The sequence below is a fragment of the Pempheris klunzingeri genome, chromosome 3 (genome assembly GCF_042242105.1).
Source record: "Pempheris klunzingeri isolate RE-2024b chromosome 3, fPemKlu1.hap1, whole genome shotgun sequence".
Classification (NCBI taxonomy): Eukaryota; Metazoa; Chordata; class Actinopteri; order Acropomatiformes; family Pempheridae; genus Pempheris; species Pempheris klunzingeri.
In genome coordinates, this window is record NC_092014.1 from 17,180,885 (window position 1) to 17,203,267 (window position 22,383).

Genomic DNA, 22,383 nt, shown 5'->3' on the forward strand with positions numbered 1-22,383 from the left:
TGATAAAATTCAGATGTTCAAATGTTACTCAGCAGTCAGAAATTGGGCAGAGCTACATGAGCTGAAATAGTGTTAGTGTTTACTGTCAGTGTTTATGGCTTGCCACCACATTTCCCTCCCTTCATGAGAAGGGGAATTCACAGTCACACTAATACATGTAATGTAAATGACAGGCAAAGCAGTAGGGGGAAGTAAGGTCAGTGTTTCCCTCACTGAGGAGATGCAGATCGAGAGAGAGGGAACAGAAATATGGACCAAACAAACACTGGAAATAAACACACCACTTCATTCTCAGTTTTCATATAATCCCACGTTCTGCTAATTTGATTACTAGCATTTGCAATGTAAAAGTTATTATGCACATTATTAATGACATATTAATATGATATATTATTGTTATTAGCCACAGTTTGTTAGGACTTTTTTATTTTAACTGGATACAATCGAGTAAAATTATTGTTTGTTTATTTGCAGTGCATCATTGAGTTGAAATGTTGATGGGTCAAAATCACTAAAAAACAAAATTTGTTTTCGTGTTTGTGGTATTAAGAAAACTAAGCACGCTAGTACCAATACGCGTCTCGCTTCATAAAATAATGAACAAAGCCACAACACCCAAACAAAGACACTTTACTCACAAGTGTGAAAATAGCATGAAAACAAACATGTCAAACAGATGACTTCCTTTTAGGAGCCAACATCCCTTCAAAATCCACATGCAACCTCTCAAACACGCATGCAGAAACACACACATTACACTTCCCACTTATACACACCAGCAGCCTCCCTCATTGTGCTCACATGAACCTCTTTCATACACTTCCTGTTTGTGAGCTGCAGTGTGTGTGTGTGTGTGTGTGTGTGTGAAGCGCAGAAGTCTTCGAGCGCAGCAGAGAGCTACAACCAGATACCAGTGGCTGATTTCACTCTTGTTTCGCTGCGCTGCTCCGTCCTGCCCAGGATGTGGGTTTGTCTGTTAAACCGTGGTGTATGGTGAATGAATGGCAGTGGCAGTGAGCTGGAGACGCTTTACCTTGGACCCGTTGGACTCTTGAGACACATACAGAAGATATGGATGCTGGACAGTAAACTGCAGGTAAGACAACAGAGGCAGTAATGGGTAGATTTTTTTCTTTTGAAGGGCACCTGCTCCCTGCTGTGTGGGCTGAGATTCGGGACACCAGTCAGTGACTGTCAGCCTGAGGACAGAGTTTGTCTTCTCTGGAAATGTTTAGGGGAACATTGACTCCATAATAGTGGACTATTAATTTGGAAGTGTTAAAATGTATGCATCTAAATATACATGTACACTAGGTATCTGACAATATGATGATTTGTGACAATGTTGTATAGCTCTATACAATGAGATGACATATTGACATCTTGGGGACTCTTGTCTACAAAGCTTGTTTTATCAGACTCAAAGTTCCAGGGCAATTTATTTTGACTCATGTGTCATGTGTATAATATCAGACTTCATTTCCCTGCAATGTGAAACCCTTGGGTGTCTTGTTTTCTGTCAGAGAAGCTGATGGGCAGTGTCCGCGTCACACTGATGGGAAACCTCACAGACCCCCATTGTGATACCATTTTGGCATTTTGGAGAACTTCTGCTTTTACAGATGCTCTATATGATTCATGCTTTTAATAAACGCTGAGGAAGTAGAAATGCAGAGGCACGTGTAAGGCGCCTGGCCGTTATCGCTCTTTAAATGTCTGTGCCTGTGTTTGCATCTGTTAATAGGAACATATACTTAAGTCGGTGTGATCTGTTTAAACTGCATGATAAGGTGATATGGGTTAGAATTGCTCTTACAGAGCAGGTGAAGTATGCAACTCCATAAAATGAGGGATACCATTAACTTTGTACTTGCTTCATTACTTACTTGGAAAGATACAAAAAAATGCAGTGAATAGTGGCAACCAGGGATGCAAGCAAAGAATCCTGTTAACTGTCAGTGACGCACAAGTTCAGTCACAGACACAGTCTGTCAGTTGTCTTAGAGCGCTCCACCCCATAGAAACTCTACTGAACCAACACCTGAACTCAACATCCTTTTTACTAGATAAACCAACCACGTGTCATGTGGATTAAAGGTACAGGTGATTTTTGTAATGAAGTCATAACTGGTGATGTAGAGGTAACTGAGGATGGTAAATCGTGAACTCTAGTGACCTTTATCGGGCAAACTGCCATCCATATGACATAGAATCAGAAATATCATATTTTTTATCCCACATGTTCTTCTTCCTTGTCAAAACCTGGCGCCTAAATAACCCACAACACAACAGAGCTTTGGTTACTCTACGCTCCAGGATCATTTACATTTTCAAACTGAAGCTGACTCAAGTGAGGCATTTTCTTGGATTTGGATCATCTCCCTCTGGAGCCACAAAATTATTCTTACACCTTTCTTCGTGTATGCAGTGGCTCTCCCAAAGCTCTTTAAACAGACTCTAATGTGTAAAATCAGTAGAGTCTCAAGCCAGTCAAGTCCAAATCAATTCTAGCTGCAGGATTTTACAAAGTCAAAATCTTTAGGGAGTCTAATGTTTCAAGTAAGCAGTAGTCAAGTGCAGGTCAAGTGTAAAGTCTTTTTTTTTGTGATTCTGATTCAAGTCCAGGTCTCGAGTTTCAGATCCATACAGCTCTGCTCTGGGAGGTAGATTTGATTCCACAAAACAACGAGTGAGTAAACCTAGCTTGGATTTATCTCTATGGACGTGACATACACACTGCTTCATGTTTAATGACCCTTAATGAACACCATTACAGTCATTTTTCTCATTAAATGCATTGAATATAACAAACTCCTTGTTGTCAGATGACGATAGACTCCAACCACAAGAAGGGATCATCTATTCTTCTTGGAAACTGCTGAAATGCATCATCAGTTTGAATGCACTCAGAGAAGGTCATGTGTCAGGCTTGAAATAAAAAAAAAAAAAAGAACACAGATTAGCGGCGTTGACAGGAGGTAGTGGATATTGACAGCATTTGTTGTTTACCACAGATATGAGAAATGAAGAGGTGAGCGGTATCCCAAGGCGGCACTGTGTGTTATTCACAACATTGCTTCCTGTTTGTCTCTTTTACGACTTTGGTATCAGTAAAATCTTCATTTACACTTTTACGGCACATACTTTGAGGTCAACACCCCCGTGTGTGTGTGCGATTTGCATCCGTGCACATGCACAACACACCTGTTGTTACAGAGAAAATGATGTAAGCACACAAAATGTTTTACCCATAATGTGTTTAAACAAACTTATCAGGATATCAGATTCACCAATATCTGTTTGTTGGATGATAAAACTCAGTGTTGCTAAGTATGAAAGTGAGCAGACAAGGACTCACACAGTCCTGTTTGTGTAGCAGAGTCACCACTGGCACCGTGTTGCTTGGAGTTAAGTGTCATAACCTGATATTACAGCACCTGATATTTGCATTCGTGGTAGTTTCATCTTATGTTAACAGTCTTTATTGAGGAAGTGAAGACAAAAAATGAGTGGCTTTCTGTTCTCTAAGTGACAGAACAAGAACTATGTTTTGATGCTGTAGTTAGATGTACAAGGGTAGATTGCTGCATCTAGGTGTATTTTTAAAGCCAATACTTCCTACTCGAGTCACTTCTATGCAGCTGCGCATCCTGTAAGAAGGCTACAAATTCAATGCGAAGAAGGACAATAAGTGCAGTAAACCATAATCATGCTGAACTCACATCAAATATAAGTTGACAAAACATGCCTGACATGACAGAGAAGTCCATAAAGCGCTTAGAAAAAGTGAAAATTTCAACATCTGCAATTCCATTACAATGTCAGCCAGCGATGATTGAAAGCTACAGAGCAGGCTCACGTCGATGTGGGACTGTCGGTTTTCCAGCCGCTGTTTCCCAGATCAAGAACAAACATTGAAGCTCATCTGTAAAATTCATTGCAGTCAATGGCAAAAACAAAAGTTTCAAATAGCAGACTAAGTGATGTATTCTATGCCATGCACCAGTCCACTTTCTATTCCAGCTTAGCTATCAGAGTGGTGGGTTTTCACCAGTAGCGGTTGTTTGAACTACAGGGAAGCACTTAGTTACACTGGAGCTTTGGAGTTGGAGCGCTGTTGTTTCCTAAAGCCATAAGAGGCCAGTTCACATCCAGTAGGTCAGTGGAGAGAAAGAGGGGATAATAGCTCTGTGGGCCACCAAAGGAAGACTGGATGTGAATATCAGACTCTATCAATCAAGGGGGCATGGGGGGGGGGGCATGTATACTGTACACACACACACGCACATATATGCACACACAAGCTCTCCTCCCTGGTCTGTGGGAGTATATCTGAGAGTCTGATCACACCACAACAATAGGGAGGCACCTGCTTCCTCAGCTGAGCAGGGAAGCCATCTTCCTGTTAGGAAGCAGTTGGTAATGGGATCAGTGGGATCAGTGGGAGAGATGGGAAGCAGGCCGAGAGGAGATGGAAGGAGAGGAAAGAGGACAGCCTGAGAAAGAGACAGAGGGACACAGGTAGCGGTACAGCGCCGGCACTGCGTGGTTTATTTGGGTTAAGTTGATGGTGATACTTAAAAGTATTACTATTACCCGTATAATTTTGTGCATCAGGCACAAATATACCCTAAAAAGTAACCATTCTTTTGACCACTTTACGACATCATATTCTTAAGTTTTGTGCTTTTTAAGTGTTAACTTGATCTAGACAACCATTGGTCAAGGGTAGCAAAGAAAGGGAGAGGAAAAGGTGTTAAAAGACAGAGGGAAAAACAATGGGTGAAAGACTGGGAAGGACAATGTGATCAATATAGACCATGGGAGAGATAAAGGCTGAGAGGAATGGTCAGTACATAATTTACATTGTTTTCATTGCTGTTGTCAGGATCAGTGGTTTCTCTTCTGGGTCACAGTTAGCTGACAAGGCCACAGCCCTTTTTAGCATTTGACGATCTGTGTTATTTTGTATCATGTGATCTCTTATTTGTATGTGGGGCTGTGAGCCTTCGAGGTCAAACCAGTGCACCATTGCAGTTTCACTGTATGAACTGTTCCTCCTTTTCTTTGGATAAACTAAACTAAACAAGTGTAACTCCAGTATCTTCTTCACTTTGGGAGGTCATTTCAAATTGTTCCTCCACTACACTAATGCTGCTTGTTATTGTGTGACTGTTGTGAGTTGCACCCATGAAAAAGTGGAAGTGACCTTGTTGACTCTTAGGGATGTGCTGCATACATCCTCTTATGAAACACCACAGACTCATGCATTTGCAACACCACTAGCCAATCTACGTAAACAACTATGATGACACTTTGGATTTGGGATTGAAATCTTTCTGTTAAAATCCCAATGAACTCATTGAATTTGATGTTTTATCACTAAATCAAAAGTTGTTTAGTTATTGAATTAAAGTATGGATGGGTTTTGATACTTATAGTATAACATTTGTATTGATAAACTGACTGTTTTCAGACATCCTGGCCTTGATGAATGTAATTTTTCAGAAAAATAAAGACTTTGTGAGAGTAAAATCATTCTAATACAATTATTAATTCAAACAAAAGTGCCCTAGAGCTACTGCTCTGAAAGGCATTACACCAACACAAGTGCTATAGTAACCTGATGTCGTCAGCAGAACTACTTCTACCCGTTGGTGCTGATAAACTTCGGAACAGCACTTTCACTGCATCATGCCACCTCATATAAGGTCTTCACTTCGTTTATTGCCTTTACACGTCTCCATTGAGCCCCATCCTGGATGCAGGAGTCGTCACGGCTCTGACTTATTAGTTCCTTCCACTCTCACCGGGCTCTCATCCAGGTCTGTCCAACCCTGACAATGACCGGAGCCCTCAGCACAAGTGTCCAACAAGCTCGGCTCTATACTCCTGCTCAGTGCCACCCGGGACACCTCTTAGACACAATACCTCTCTGGGGAGGAGGGACCGCTGAGAAAAAGGGCTACATGGATGTGTTTACGTTTGGAGCTGTTGGTATTGTTGTTGAATGGTAACTGTAGGAAAAGGAGTGAAGTAGAGGGGATAATTGAGCTTCATTTTCTGGCCTCCTGAACTTGGGTTTGCTTGAGCTTCCTGCCCTACCTCTCCTTCAGTGGTAATGATGAGGTCGGTGTGTAGGATGTTTGTCTGTATGAGCATGCCTTTGTGTGAAAATGTTGAACGGGAGTTCTCAAAGTTTTGATGAATGAGTGCCAAGTTAGGGAGCCAGCTTATGATGAAGGACATAAAAAATACACACATACAAAAAAAAATGACTTTTGGTTTGACAGTTGTAGAAGCTCACAATCCATCACAATAAAACATTATTATTGTTATTGTCATTAGTGATGACTCACAATGAACTTAGCTTGTGTGATTTATGTTGGTGATTCCCTCTTTTCCCTTTGTTCGCCAACTTTGACAAACAGCAGTAGCACTGATGACTCCTGCAACATTCACAAGATGCCAGTTGCCATTCCTAACCTAACAGATGCTTGTAAGGAGGAGTAGTATCTGAATACTGTATCATAACGCAGGCTGTAGAAAGTGACAACAGTGAAATGGACTGTGAATGATTAAAACATAATCTATGCGTTTCATGTCCCATTCAGGGGCTCCACAAACACTGAAAACAATGTTTCTAAGAGCCAACTCTTATGGAGTTAAAACAGTCTCATTAGTATTGACAAACATACGTATGTCAAGTTACAGTGATTTGTATATGTAAATCTGTTTTTGTATATCTATGTATCTATGTCTCTACCACCTCATCATTTGTATGTTCACTTAGTGTCTTTGAATAAGATAAGATAAGATAAGATAAGATAGACTTTATTGATCCCCCCAAAGCTGACGTACAAATTATGACATACGAGTTGCAAATTAGAGGCACAGATACAAAAAGATATTCACAGATACAAATCACTCTACATTTTTTGTGAACTGTTAGGAGACAGTTTTAACCCCGTGAATTCTGATCCGATCGGCTGTTGTTAAGTGTTGCATGTGTGTATTGTTAATTTGAGTTTGTACGCTCTTCATAGTTTGACAGTCTGGGAAGTCCACTTGTTGGCTTTCTTGACAAGTGTTAGACAGGAAGATCCACAACATCAGTTATCAGAAACTGGTTAGTTTAGCTACCTTAGAATAAATCCTGGAAACAAAGACAAACAGTTACACTAGCTCTGCCCCAGCTAACAAATCCTCCTTTGTTTAATTTCCAACAAAAAATGACTAATAAACACAACAAAAACAACAACTTGTGGTTTTTAGGGATTATGTGCCAGACTAGTTCTTGGCCAAGTGCAGTAACTTTGGGAAGTCATACAATTTCATAGGGTGACTTCTCCCAGCCAAGTCATATTTTTTTTAAACTTTGATTTTTGTAATGATAAAACAAACAAGATAAATATTAGCATGTTTGTTGGTCATATTTCAGACAGGACCTGGCTAGCTGTTTTCTTATGCCAAATTAAGATTAGACAAATTAAATGGCTGCTGGTTGTAACCTTATATTTATCAGACAGATACATTAAAAGAGCGGTATTAAACTTTATATGTTGCTAACTCTCAGAAAAAGATGAAAAAGCACATTTCCTATAATGTCAAACTATTGGTTGTGCAAGTGTAGAGTGTGTGTTCGGTAGGGTAATCAGGTGAGTGGGTGTGTAAGAGCATGTGAGTCATTCATTAACACTATTCACTTGACATCCTCCATTTATTTCTAGCTTTCATGTGAAATGGGGAATTTGTCACAGTGTCTGGGGAAATTTTGAGTACATGTAATCGGGCAAAAACAGTTTTGATGTCAATGCTCATTTCTGTCGGCGCTGTGACTTCACTCTGTGAGGACCCAGTCAACAAACACACAGAATGCTTATCATCAAAACAAGCTTATGAATTGTGTGCGTGCATTTCGCTTGATTTAATATGATTACTTTTAAGTATACGTTTTTTCAGAGTTTGACTGTATGTGTCACAAACAATAAAGTGCTGAGCTGCTCAGGTTCTAAAACAGCAAATCTTTAAAAAGATTTGCCTCTTTTCTTTAGGGAAGTATAGCTGTTCTGCTTCTTTCTTTCCACTGAAGACCTCTGATATGAGGTAAGATGAGCTTTAAAAATATATCAGGCAACAACATACTGTATTATTAGCAACCATGTAACTTCTCTTCTGCCAACATCCAAATAAATATTCATTAAATGTTCCATTACTTTTAATTCCAGTATTTGTCTAAGGCAAATACCACGTTGCCACTGTCACAATCATTTTCTAGTTCAAAACAAAATTTCACAGATATGTGCAGTGTATGACATATATGTACATTAATATACTAAATATATGGTGATGATTAATTTCTTCAAACAATACAGATAGACGAGCAGATAGACGCTCCATGCTTATCTGAACAGCCATAGTTTAAATGTATAGAGAGTGACAGATTCAACCAAATGTATTTATTCGCCTTACCGGCCTACAGATAAGTATTAACAGCACTGATTAATTGTCTCTCTAATGATCTGAGTTTTCAAGTTATGAAAGACTTAACCCTTGGATGATATTGCATTCATGTTAATGTTAGTGTCAGGGTTCATCTGGTGAAGCTGGACCAAGCTGTTGGAAGTCTGGAGAAATCAAAGTATAAAGGACAAGACAGGGTTTCCCTGAGCAGCGACACACTGTATGTACACTTTGACCAGAGGTTATTTTGTGACTGATATATAGATACTGATCATATCTGGTGCACACAACCCCCTCCCCCCTGAAAAACTATTTCAAAAACACAAAAACACCATTTTCCAGGGAAATTCACAAACCTTGCAACGGTGTAATTACCAGTGAAGAAGTGGTCACTGTATAATTTTGAGTATATGGCCTCTGTTTTTTACCGTGTCTGTCCTGGATTTGGAATCAGTCTAGTTTAACTTCTGGTTTTGGTCAGTTTGTGTCACAGCTGTCAAAATGTGTCAGTCACCACCTGCCACCATGAATGTTGTTTATCTACACTAAAGACAGCAAGGATTTATAAATCTGCAGCTCAACATCTTTCATGGGACTTCCCTAGTGTCTTATTATGCATATAGCGTCTGATGAGATGCGTTCATAACAGAACTGAAACATGTTGCCACACCTGGGTTGCCCTCAGATGCCACATAAAAAAAACAGTCAAATGCAATGATAAACAGTAAGTTCTAAAAGTGAAGTTGAGCGCATCACAATGAGTCAGTGGTGAACATATGATGTATTTACAATGCTGTGGCCATACTGGAAATATATATTTTGCTATTTTCGCGATGTCTCTCCAATCTACAGCAACGTTTCACAGCTCTGCTGTTCTGTGTTAATAATTTTAAATCTAAAATCACTGACGGCTGTTTTGTCCTTTTAGCCTTTAGAAGAGAAAAGTCATGTTGTGAAAATTGTGGGCTTGTTTTGGTTTGCCGACAAAGCTTGTTCATTAACGTTTAAATGTCATGTCCAGCTCACCCTCTTTGTATCATATAATTACTTCCAGTGGATGTCCATAGTTGTCCGTTATGTGTTTTGCACTAATTACTCATCATCTGTGAGACAATAAGGCTCCTGCTTGTAAAACCTATAAGATTGTCAATCCTTCTTCCAGTGACAAAACTGACATGGAGCTAGAGGCAGAGGTCATTTGTTGTATGATTGAAGATTTTAAAGGTATCACAGAACAGTGGTATAACAATAACTTATGCAGCTTCATGTGACATTTCATGTTTGTTTTCCTTTCCCTCTATGGTTCCCCTCTATGTACCTCTATGGTTTGTGTATCTTTTTAGACTCATTTTCATACTTACCAGTTTATCTACCTTCATGCAAAACAGACCTGATAACACACTCTCCATGAAAAGAGTGGAGCATACTTGTGTGCGAGTGTGCATGTGATCATTATGCATCCATGCAAACAATTTTGGAGATAATATTCCACAGAATGTATGAATAGGAATTGAGTTATGCATCATATGTTGATACTTAATATCAGCTCTGTCTCTAATCCCTCCACAGAACCTGAGCAGTGAAGATGCAGCACACCTCCTGTACAGAGGACAGGATCCAGCATGCTCTGGACAGGTGTCTGGACGGGCTGAGACAAACCCCCACAGCAGCGCACCACTGGAACGGTAAGACTCCTGTACCTTCTATCTCAAGGAAAGTAAAGTAAAAGCAACACCTTTTCTCAGAAGTATCAGCGGCAGTAAACACATTTGGACGTGATATGTGCTGTTTACATCACTGACACGAAGAGAAGGCAGTTGTTTGTTCTCACATTCTCGACTCAAGGGTAGCTTGTGACAGACGCTACATCGGCACACAAGGCATATGAGTGCATGAGTGTATGAGCTTGTTGTTGGTTAAGCTGTTGCTGTAAGATCGTCGGGGGAATGTGTTATTGGGTGTTGTAGGAAGTTGTGTGAATAGACAGCTGGGAGGAAGTGGTGGCACAGACCGCAGTGTGAGTGAGGCATCATGAGGCAGGATTTACTGCGGCGCATGGTGTAAAAACAGGTCGAATGATAGAATCAGCATCAGCCTCAGCAACGTCAACCAGTGCCGGATAGAGGGACGCGTAAACAAACATGTGCTCTTGGTTTGTCCCCCTTATAGATAGCCTATGATGAAGTGATTGTAACATTTAAAGCATGATGGCTGAAGCTAAAGTTTGCCATAAACCTTCATGACTCCAGTCTCTGCATAGAAGATCACAGACAACATACATAGGGATGTGCTTGTTGATGTGAAGTCTACTTAAGTGGCATAACTGGCATCTAAACAAAATAAACTCCTAGAGCTCTCTAGTAAAGACTCATGATGCGTGCAAAGAGCTTCTGAGAAATACAACAACTGTCAAGTTTCTTGGAAAACATTTCTGTGCAACCTGAACAACTACTGATGTGTTACTTGCTGGAAACTGAGCTCCTTAGAGATGCACTCGGAGCCGTTGAGACCGAGGGATCAAATGGAACTAAGGTGCCAGAGTCAGCAATCACTTTCAGTTGTTTTTGTGAGTGTAAAAGACAGACTTGAGTGGTTTGAGATACTGTATGCACAGCTTTCTCCTGTCGCTTTATCTCATGTTTCCATTTCAAACTGTAATAGAAAACTTTCAATCAGAGCTTGGTGACACAACACAATTACCTCCTTTACACCCCAAAACTTTTGCATTGAAATTATATTTTTTTTCAGTGGGCTTTTGCTAGAAAGAGAAAATTAATTTTTAATAAATTTTTTTTTTAATGTTTAGATTCAAAACACGTCGGGGATACCTTAGCTCTGCTTTCTTGCAACAGGAAATCTGTCTGTCTGTATTTATACTCGTTCAAACATCCCAACTGCAGCACTGAACAAAAGGTGATAAAACACACCCTTGAAGTGCACCAGCACCGACATTTATGAGCTGCTATGAGTATTTGCAAACTTTTTCTGACACTGACTTAAAACAGTGCTGTACACAGTATATGCTGCTGTTTGATGCACTTTCATTTCTGCATGCTGTGATTTGGTGGATTTCACAATGGAAATGAAATGCCTCATATGAGCCAAAGTTTCAGCTTTGTTAAATTTGATTTAAAAAATTGCTGCTTCAGCTGAACGTCCGCACATATAGGTGAAATGGGTGTGCAGCAAAGATGTGCAGAAGTTAAGGTTAACAAAGACGTTGTTTTACATTAGATTGAGCTTACATTACTGTAATGGAAAAAGAAACATTTCTACTAATTTGGTGCATGTTGAGTCGATGCTGGTGGTCTGCTGTATGTAACCTATTGAAGCTACAGCTACAGCACTTGGCAGATTCTTGGCTGTATAATCAGAGCTGAACTCAGAGAGGCTTTCCCACAGTGCACTGCCTACATGCACCAGGAAGGTCCCAAGAGATAAATCCTGAACAGCAGCCACTCATGGGAACATGAAAGTCTATGAATGTTGGCTATAGGGCTGTGCTCTATGCTTTATCACTGGGTGAAGCTTGCACAGCATTGTACACTGTATGCTCCATCACTGTGTGTGCACAGACAAATCCTGGAAACCTGGCTGACTTTGAATCAGAAACTCCACCTTGTGTTAGCCCGTGCACAAACGGTATATGCCCAGAAACCAAAACCAGTATGGTCTGTGCTCTCACAATGTCCCACAAATGTAAGGCATGTTTTTGTTTCCCAAAACAAACCTGTGTTATTGTCATAACACAGGATTTACAGGGCTTTCTTTACCAAGTTTTTCTTGAAAATGATATTCACATTTTTGCTCTGCTGCTGTCAGATTACACAACAAATAATATAATCTGTATATAACTACAGATTACACAAACAATTAGTTCTTCTAGTTTATATTCCAAGAAGGTTTCAAGACCTCTACACTATTCACTAACAGAATGTTCAGTCCATGATAAAATGTGACTCAGCATCACTTGTTGGTGTCTTTGGGCAGTTTTTTTTTATTGTTGACTAGCACTGTTTATTGAACATCCTTAGTGACGGACTCTGTCTCCTACAAGTCTGCAGTAACCCTGACAATTCACAGTGGGTGAAGTTTTTAATATCCTCTGTATGTGTACACTAATAATTATTCTTGACATTTGGACGAGTTATCCTTTATTTGCCTCAGCCCACTGATTGATCATCATCACACCGTCATGAGTATAGGTAGCAGGACACAGCATTGCTCATATTCACATTTTTTATTTTAAAAGATTTCGTGGATTAAATCAGGGTTTGACAGGTTAAATAAGCTTTTCTGCCTTCAGAAGTGTTTTGTATTGGCTTTCACACAAATCAATTGTTTTTTTTTGGACTGCATTGAGATTGTTGTGGTGTGACTTCTGTATCTGTTTCTATATTTAACGTGTGGCTTCCTGTGCATGCTGAATGTGTGCATTAACATGAATCCACATGTGCTTCCTTTCAGTGCTGATGTGCTCTGCAGGTCAGTCAATGAACCGCTGGAGCCTGGAGGAGATGGTGAAGAGGGACTCTGACAACTTCCTCATCCTCTTACAACAGATCATCAGGAAGACCAGAGAGGTGATAGATCAAAGGCCGAAGGTCACCGTAGAGGCAATGTTGTCCACTTTATATGTTGTGTAGGAACATCTCACTGCTGGTTTTGCTATTACTGAAATACTCACCTCTCTCTTTCTGTTTTTCTCTATGTGTGTGTGCTAATGTGTGAGTTCAGGTTCAGGAGAAGTGTCAATATGAGCTAGTGGCTCCCCTCGCTATCATGTTCTCCTCCACGCTGCTTCAGGTACAAATCGTCCTCATGCTGATGTTGTCAAAACTTTTAACCTTTCGTCACCTCTCGCTCTGTGTAAGAGCGCTCTCCATCAAAATGTCGTCAGTTTGTTCCTCAATTACAACCACTATGACATTGAAAAAAAATGTAATGCACAACACTTATTGGCTTGATGAGAACTTTTTTTGCTTCATGAACATTTAATTACTCTTTCAGTCAGGCTGATTTGCATTCTCACTCCCTAAAATCTGGTGGTCCAGCAACAGCATGCAAAAATGATGTTAATACACTAAACACATCGATTAAAAAACAACATACTACTTTCAATTATTGTAACTGTGAAAGAACCAGTTCAGTTTGTGCTCTGTAGGAAATGATTATGTTACAGCTTTGAGGTTTGTAATGATTGCACAACAAACAACGACCAAAATAATAACAGCAACTATCGTACTTACAATGGGAATATGACTAATGATAAGTCATGTTGATAATGTCAATAAATAATAAATATGGTAACAGTGAAAAACTTGACAATAGTTAATATATGAATCATAATAACACGACTAATGTTAGTAAAATCCGACAATCCGCAGCAGTGATTCATACATACCACATACATACATACAAGATAATTGAATGTATTGTATACCACAAGTAAGACATTCTCCATCTATACATACAATCCATGAACTGTGAAACAGCTGAACCCCTTTAAGATATCTGATGTATGCTTTGGTTTCAGACACCATACTGTCCTCCGGACAAAGAGCTGCTGGAGGAGGCTATTGAGGTGTTTCGCTGCTTCCTCACATGGCCTGAGCCTTACAGCAGCGTGTGTAGAAACCTCCTCTCCACACTACAGCTGGAGATGAAGGCCCCAGGTAAATATAGATTGGTTAATGTTGTCCGAGAGCCACCCTGTGTACGTGCTCCTTTATTTATCTACTAGTCTTAGTAGAATCAGTGTTACTTACTGTTGTCTCTCAACCTTTGCAATAGTCTCCCCCTAGTGACAAGTCAAATAAATGCATTTAGCATGACATGCAGGAGGATACTGAAGAGTCACAATCACCAGTATTAATGACAATGGTGACAGGAAAGGCTCCAGGTTGAACTGATCACTTCTTCATTCATACATGAAATTATTTGGAAGCGGATGAAACTTCAGCCTTTACAAAACAAAAAAGCAGAAGCCACATGTGAACAACTTTAGTGTTTAGTGGAAGGGTCACGGGAAGTGCTAAAAACACAATAACAGTCTGAATGAATATATATGAATATGAATTGAACCGAATGAATCAGTGTTGAATAGTAAGTTGATGTGTTTTATTGATAGCTTTTTTAGATAGATCACTGTGATCCCTCAGAAATAAAGATACAGTATGACGCTATTTGTTATTGCCTGTGTATTTTCATTTGTGCTCAATCTCCAAATTTCATTTTATACATTTTTTGAAACAATGCTTCAAATATATTTTCCTCACAGGGATTTCCTTTCAGAGACTGGTGAGAGAAGAGCAGAGCCTTGTCTGCTCTGGCCAGTGCTCCAAGACCTTGTAAGTCCACACAAAAACTACTTTCCAATAAAGCATAGAACTGTACAAGAAACTTTAAGTAATGAATGAAAAGCTAGTCACAAATGTGACTTTGGAGGGGCTTCTGGGCTCAACAAGTTCTGGTTCGGACATTTTTATTAGTGTTACACCAATTCTGTCCACATTTAAAACTGTACCTTTTTGAACAGCAGCGTTTTCCGGACATTTAATTCAGTCCTGTTCAGAGTGCACGTTATCTTGTGTGTTATAACTTCTGCTTTCATGTTAAAATTGGCCGTCTTGTTCCCAGTAAGTTTATCTAGGTTTATCTAAAGTATGTGAAAAAAACACAGCACTCAGTTTTCTGAAATGAACTGAATTCTAACACTTAAGTTACCACTTCCAGTCGATGTACAACATGGAAAGTCCCTTTTCATTCCCTTCCCCATCATTACCATAGCATCCTGTTTGCATCTTCTCCCATGTGAATTGTTTATGTGTTCACACATTGTTCACACATTTGCCTGCAGGACTGTGCTGCTGATGAACCCGGGCGAGGTGCCTGCAGACTTTCTCTCAGTGGCTGAGCAGCTCAGTCGCATTCACCACTCGCAGACAGAGACCTACATCACCCTGATCAAACACGCCTTCCAGTCCACGTTAGGGACCAAGTACCCTCTACATAGCATTCACAAAGCCTTGCAGGTAAATTATCAGAGCAGTGATTCAGAGGCTCTGGGCTAGAATTTCTAGATACTTATCAAAGACAATGAAATTATATTTTGAGTTTACAATTGTACATGAGTTGATGAAATCTGACCTTACAGTGAAACTACATTTGCTTATGTCCCATGCATTTAAAATGGCCAGCAGTTTCTAGTCTTTGAAGATAACTGCAAAAATGTCACAACACAAATGCAAACCAGTCGACTGTGTGTACTAACTGAAATAATTAGAGCAAGTGTACATTTACTATAACATATAATTAATACTCTTTGCAGGCGAAAACCGTAAATGAATTGGGGGAGATCTTTTCAACGGTGAGTGAGGTCTTAGAGATGGCAGCTGCAATGAGTGATCCTCTGAAGGGCCGCAGTCATGTGATCCAGGGACTGGAGCGACTGAGGGAGAAGATGAGAATCCCAGCATCCAATGGAAGGAAGTCTGATGGTAAGAGGGAACGCTTAAAGAGCTGGGGGGTAGATACACAGTGCATCACATGATAATGATATTTCGGTTTCCAGTGGATATTGCTTTGATTTTATTTTGCTTTTTTTCTCTTATCCCACTCAGGAATGTTACAAACTTTACCTTTGCCTACCGCCAAATGCTACATGTTTCACTGGGAAAAAGATAACTTTGGTAAAGTATTCTGCATGATACATTAGTGATTTGTATAAAAGTGTTTTTCGTACTTCTTTCACTACCTAAGATCTCTGAGATTTTAATACGACAGAAATATGAACAATATTTCCAGTAGTTTTTGATGGCTAAATGTCACAGATTTTTGTTTATTCTCCTTCAGATGTTCTAAACACCCTTTTGGAGCATGACCTTGATGACCTGGCTACTAATGGGCATGCTGAGGAGGAAGAGGAGGGAGACACTGGTGCTGATGATGATGAGGACGATGTGACAGGGACATATTTAGAAGAAGGGGACGAGGAAGAAGACAAAGACGAGGAGGAACAAGGAGTAGAGTTGCCCTCTATGTCTATCATCCCTAACGGCTGTAGCGATGACCATCGTGCCTCCACCATCTCCTCCATGTCCACTACCTCCAAGGACTCCATGTTCTCCACTTTGTCCTACGCTCCGTCCCTCTTCTCTGTTACTTCTGGAGCTGATAGCGACTACTTTGAAGACTATGATGATATCTGCTCCTCTCCTGTCGCTGAAAAATGTTCGCCAAAGTCTATGAACAAAACTTCAGCTCGACTCAGCCAGCACTTGTATCGGCTCTTCATCAAACCCAAGAACCCTCGGTTACTGTCCCGTGCCAAAAGCTTAGGAAACACAGAATCAAAAGACCTTTTGGTGGTGCGAGAAAAGCGCTCCAACTCTCTACCACAGCAAGTCAGGTTGGGTAGTCCTGAGCCGCTACTCCAGCCACAAAGTCAAACTCTCAGACATGTCTGCTTCCGAAGGAGGCCTATTCTCAGCAGTGATGAGGACAGTAAGAATACTACGCTGCGGGTGGTGGTGTTTGGTGCTGATCATGTGGCAGGGAAGGTGGCCCGGGCCTACAATAGCCTGAGGAGGAAGGAGAGTGCATGTCCACGTCTCAGCAGGGCCTTCAAGCTTCAGTTCTATTTTGTGCCTGTGAAGAGGGACTCAGTAGCAGGACAAGGGAGTCTGAGGTCTCCTTGTTCAAAAGGACATGCTCCATCTAATGTAAGTGGAGGAACTCTCACACTAAACTTCATACATTGAATACACAATTTTGCTTATAACATATTTACTAAGCTTTCAAAGAATTGAGCTGTACAGTACAGAAAGCAAAATTTTAACATGGCTACAGTGTTTGTTTATAATTGTTGCTTTTGCTCAAGCAGGACCTTTACCTCAGGGGCACAGGGGACAGTACAAACGACATTGCCCATCTCCTTGGTATGCTGGATCCTTGGTACGAACGAAACACCCTCAGCCTGCTTAACTTGCCTATCAACGTCGTCTGCCAGGTACAGCTGGATTCTAACTTTTACACGGCTTAACCAAGACTGTTTTGAGATTGCATTATCCACATGTCCAGGGTGGCCAATTAGCCAACCAATATGTACTCCAGAGAAGTGACACTACAAGATAGATAAGGCCCAGAGCATTAATACCTTTCAGCAGTACCCAATGTATAATTGCATAAAGTGGTAAATTGTTTTTATTGCTCTGCAGCAAACCTCAAAGACGGAGTCAGAGTCATATGATAGTTCATATGAGCAGCGTCTGCCCATCCTGGCCGACTTGGTCCTGTACTACTGCCGCAATGCTGCTCGGCCAGCTTTGATCCAACTCTATCAGGCTGAGGTCAGACAGTAACAGAATATAGATGTACGACCCTGATGAAACACTATTCCAAATATTATCTATTAACTGTGGATCTTTGGTGTTGTAGTTGACTTTAGCCTGCGGACAGAGGAGGACTGAGGTGTTCGTGCACTCCCTAGAGTTGGGTCACACTGCAGGAACACGAGCCATCAAAGCCATGGGTGAGTGTGACGCTCACACCCAACATTTCCTAGCAACTGTGCCACAATATGTATAAAATCCTCCACATTTTTCATGCAGTGAAAAGCATAATCGGTTTTATGATGTCGAGACAGGACTAAATTTGTTGTTGGGGAACATGTGCTATGTCTCTATTAGCATTCAGTCTACTTCCACTTTTCTAGTGTCACGTGCCACCACCACATGCACTTCTGATTCTTAATTTCCTTTGAGATGTAAAAATTCAGAGAAATCTGTTAATGCCGTGTGTCTGGTAGGCACTGTGGAAATTTATTTTCATTTTTCATAGTCATTTATCACTCACAGTATCCCTCACACAAAGATGATCTAGTTTTTGTTAATACCAATTGAGTATCCTCTAAACTGAATGCTTCCTTTAAAACTTCTGTCACAATGAAAAAAATCCAGTTTTGCTTCACCTGTTCATTGATTTGAATATTGGTTGTCATATTTAATATTAATTATAGCAACTCTCATGTGGATCACTAATGTGTGTGTGTCTTTTTCTCCCTTTATATAGGTGCTGCCAGTAAACGGTTTGGCATTGACGGTGACCGAGAAGCAGTGCCTCTTATGTTGGAGGTGGTGCACAACAGGGTAAGGTGGTGTGTGATTGTATTCACTATGAAAATATATGTCTTGAAGTTGCATTTTACAAGGATTTTATCCATAAATACACCTTCTTACCATTAGAAAAAAATCCCATTACCCCTTTTGCACGTTCTCCCTGTTCACCCAACTCATCTAGTTTAAGTTACGGTCTCCTCTCCATCCACAGGAAACGGCTGCACTTATCATCTTAACAGTTGAAAAGTAGAAAAAAAATCTTTAACCTCCCTTCTCTTCCCCTTCAGGTGGTGATTAGTGGGAGAAGCCAATGGAAAAGAGAAACGAAAGTCTGTACGTCAGTCAACTTAACCAAAGCATGCAAGAATCCTGAGGAACTAGGTACAATAACCATGTATTAGCATGGCTGTGTCACTTCTTAGTAGTACTGTGCTTGACAACACAGAACACACAGTAATAATTACAGTTTATTGTGAAAAGGAACATTTTTCATTTGCAAGTCAATATTTCAACAACAACAAAATTTTTTTTCTAAAACAAATTTGTTCTTGTGGGAACTGTAAATATTGTTGCTCATGGTAAATGGCATTTCCCTTTTGATATCTGCATGAGGTGATGATGAAGCAATCACAGTCGGATGTGGAAGTGTATTCATAATTCAACTGAAACAATCTCTTTCAGACTCAAAGATGGAGTGCCTGCAGCTCACAATGACTGAGGTCCTGAAGAGACAGAACGGTAAAAGCAAGAAGGGCTACAACCAGGTGAGCTACAGACGACAGCAGTCTGTCTTGATGGTTTGTGGTTAAAGACGTGCCACAGCAGCACACTTTCACGATGAACTCTGCAACACGTTCTCTATTTATAGACCTGTGTATATTCTGGATAGCATCTCAAGCTCATTTTAGCAGAATCTCTTATCTCACCTACATGGTGCAGAGAAAGTTGTTCAAACTGACAGCTTGATGGAACAAAAAGCCACACCACAGGCAAGACTTGTGTCTGTTTTGCTTGTGTGTGTTTCGGCAATGATATGATTTTTGCTGAACATTGTAACTTAATCTCTTTGGCGCTTTGTTTTGCAACAGTCAATACCCACTTTAGCAGAATATCAACCTATTTAGATAATACATTTTTAACAAAAGGCTGTCTTTACAAGTCAGAGACAAAAAAAAAACTTGTCATACCAAATGATAAGTAAATGTGCAAATATACAAGCACAGTTTTGGCTTTTTTCTGTTTTGTTTTGTTTTTCCTCCAAAAGGTCTATTCATGAGATGCAGTGCATTTAAAATTTAGTTGTGCTCTGTTTCTTCCTTTTGTAGCAGCTGAGTGTGACAGAGGTGAAGGTGGACAAGGTGCAAGTCAGCGGCGCTGGTAACACAACCTTTGCTGTATGTCTGGACCAGGATGAGAAAAAAATACTGCAGAGTGTCATCAGGTATGGCGTTAAGATAAACATACACACACTTTGTCTTTCTATACTTTTGAGGACCTTAGTTTCTTACTCCATAGCCATCACCTTTATTCACCTATCCCCACCCCTTACATTTACCCCTTAAATTTCAAAAAAGGCTTTGAAGTAGTGAGGACCTGCCAAGATGTCCTCATAATTAGATACATTATGGTTTAACACTGAACTTGGTCCTCACAAAGACAGAAAGACAGAAAGAAAGAAGTGGTACACCACCGATTATTTAATCTTTCCAATAAATTGAATGGCTCTCGGAGTGGTGGTACAGCAGCTCCTTTGTACACTTTCCTCTAACATTTGAGCATCTTGACCATGATGATAAATTAAAACATGATCTCATGGTTTCCCATATTAGACAAATGATTTCAGTCCGATGTGTTATTTCTTCCTCTTATCTCACCTGCACCTTCTGCTGCCACAACTTGAGTTTCCTCTCAGGGAACATAGACATGTAAAACAACTCACATCCATCACAAGTGTTGTTATTTATCTAACCCATGTGTCTCCCTCTGCCCCCTATAGATGTGACATTTCAGTGTGCTATAAACCTGACAGCTTCACTGACTGGAGGCTTAGAAAATCCCAGATCTCAGCCCAAATCCAGCCTCTCCACCCCACCTTCTGCTCCCTCCTCTGCCTGCCTATAGTCACATTCAGTGGGGCTCTTCCCTGAGACTGCTGGCCACCAGTTTGTGTGGCTTGAAAGGAAAGATTCTGCGCACTGATCTGTGCTATTTATGTGCTCCGAATAGCAGACGCTGACTGCAGATGGAAAGTACAGTTTTTTTATTTCCTCCTGGTGTCTTGAAGCTGCTGTGGTGAAGTTCACATCACTGCCGGACACAACTGCTGGTCACATGAGGACCTGCGCAGAAGTGGTAATCAGGAAACCGCAGGCCTGTGCTGGCCTGTGCTGTGTAGAATGGCTACAACAGTTCAAATGAAGCCGAGACTAGCTTTCTCTGTCCAAAGCAACCATTCACTGTTGTTAAGGAGAGTTTCAGTCCACAGATTTCATTTCCTCTTATCCTGTCAGCAGAGAACAGACCTTACCCACAGTAACCAAACATGGCACACAGGATGTGAGGTGAGATGACATCCAAACAGACAACACCAGCATGTAGTAATAGGCCCGGCCCCTACTGAGAGATGTGATGTTACTTTTAAGAGATCAGCCTGGAGTCAAAGTTTTAGAACTGTTCTCTGGATCAACCTACATGGACATGGAGGACTTTTTTTTTTACACACAGACTGTATGTACTATGTGATGTGTCCTTTGGGTGATTATAGAAACTTTTGACTATATCTGAGAATGGACACTATGGACTTGCACAATATGTAAATATTATGTTTGGAAAACATTGTATATAATGCGATCATCTGAATGTTACACCATGATGTTTAATGTCTGCTAAATAAATAGGCTTTTAGTGATTAAAATTTCTCCTAAGGAGTTACAATATAGTCACTGTTTAACTGGAGTTCTAAGTATGGCCAGCAGGAGGCTCTGTTGACCTTTTGACTTCAGTTGAAGTACAGATAACTAACAATCCAAAGATGGCAACACTTGTAGTAAAGCCTCACTTTGTAATAACTGCAATAGAAATTATGTATTGACCATATTTTTGTTCTTGCAAACTGATTTAACCAAAATTTCATCCAGGGCACAGATGGAAAATATAAACTTGATGTTATGGTGCTAAAAGTTACATTTGGATGCACATATACTGTTCTATATGCAAAACTTATTGATTACTTGCACTTTGCAAACTCTTATTGATGACATTTTTAAAAATGTGTTGTTTTGTTGCTGTAAAACGAGACTTAAAAAGTAGCACTGCACAAGAGTATCCTTGATAGAATTGAAGGACTTGAACATCAGATTAAATTAATTAGGTACTTTTATGTTCAGAGACCACTGTCCTGCCCCCTGCATGCCTTCTCTGTTGGGAATGTTATTAATGCAATATTGTATTTTTAATTGTATGTGTATCATATATGCAATAGATGCGTCTCAGATTCAATCTTCATTAAAATGTCTTGACAGGAGGTTCACTTTCATCTTGATATTTTCCTTCATTTCATTTCATTGTATACATATACAGTAAATATGGGTACGGTGATGGAAAGTAACTGAACACATTCACTCAAGTACACCCCTTACATACAGTTTTGAGAGACTTCTATTTTACTTGTCTATTTCCATTTTGTGCCGCGTTATACTTGTATAGGCACAGAATTGTACTTTTCTCTCCAATGAATTTACCTGGCAGCTATTGTGACTGGTTACTTTTCACATAAAGATTGTACGTACAAAATATGTGATCA

At 40.2% G+C, this 22,383-nt stretch overlaps 1 protein-coding gene across 2 annotated transcripts; it reads left to right on the plus strand.

Moving 5' to 3' along the window:
- Window positions 1-895: 895 nt before the first annotated feature.
- pik3r5 (phosphoinositide-3-kinase, regulatory subunit 5) lies at window positions 896-22,116 on the plus strand. Of its 2 annotated transcripts, none has more exons than XM_070827722.1 (18): window positions 896-1,096; window positions 10,033-10,148; window positions 12,931-13,046; window positions 13,201-13,269; window positions 14,000-14,138; window positions 14,744-14,813; window positions 15,323-15,497; window positions 15,794-15,962; window positions 16,086-16,154; window positions 16,318-17,186; window positions 17,348-17,473; window positions 17,682-17,813; window positions 17,902-17,995; window positions 18,535-18,611; window positions 18,869-18,962; window positions 19,263-19,345; window positions 19,907-20,022; window positions 20,578-22,116. In XM_070827722.1, exons 2-18 carry the CDS (start codon window positions 10,049-10,051, stop codon window positions 20,726-20,728), a joined length of 2,649 nt encoding a protein of 882 aa, XP_070683823.1. In that variant the 5' UTR covers window positions 896-1,096; window positions 10,033-10,048; the 3' UTR covers window positions 20,729-22,116. The 2 variants fall into 2 exon arrangements, with proteins under 2 accessions (XP_070683823.1, XP_070683824.1); XM_070827723.1 differs by having other exon boundaries at window positions 19,910-20,022.
- The last annotated feature ends 267 nt before the right edge of the window (window positions 22,117-22,383 follow it).

Bases quoted from the DNA above. Each gene is read 5' to 3' on its own strand.
- pik3r5 (XM_070827722.1), top strand. From the start codon at position 10,049: ATGCAGCACACCTCCTGTACAGAGGACAGGATCCAGCATGCTCTGGAC. The intron at 15,498-15,793 runs GTAAATTATCAG...TACTCTTTGCAG, and splicing joins GCATTCACAAAGCCTTGCAG to GCGAAAACCGTAAATGAATT. The intron at 20,023-20,577 runs GTATGGCGTTAA...TGCCCCCTATAG, and splicing joins ATACTGCAGAGTGTCATCAG to ATGTGACATTTCAGTGTGCT.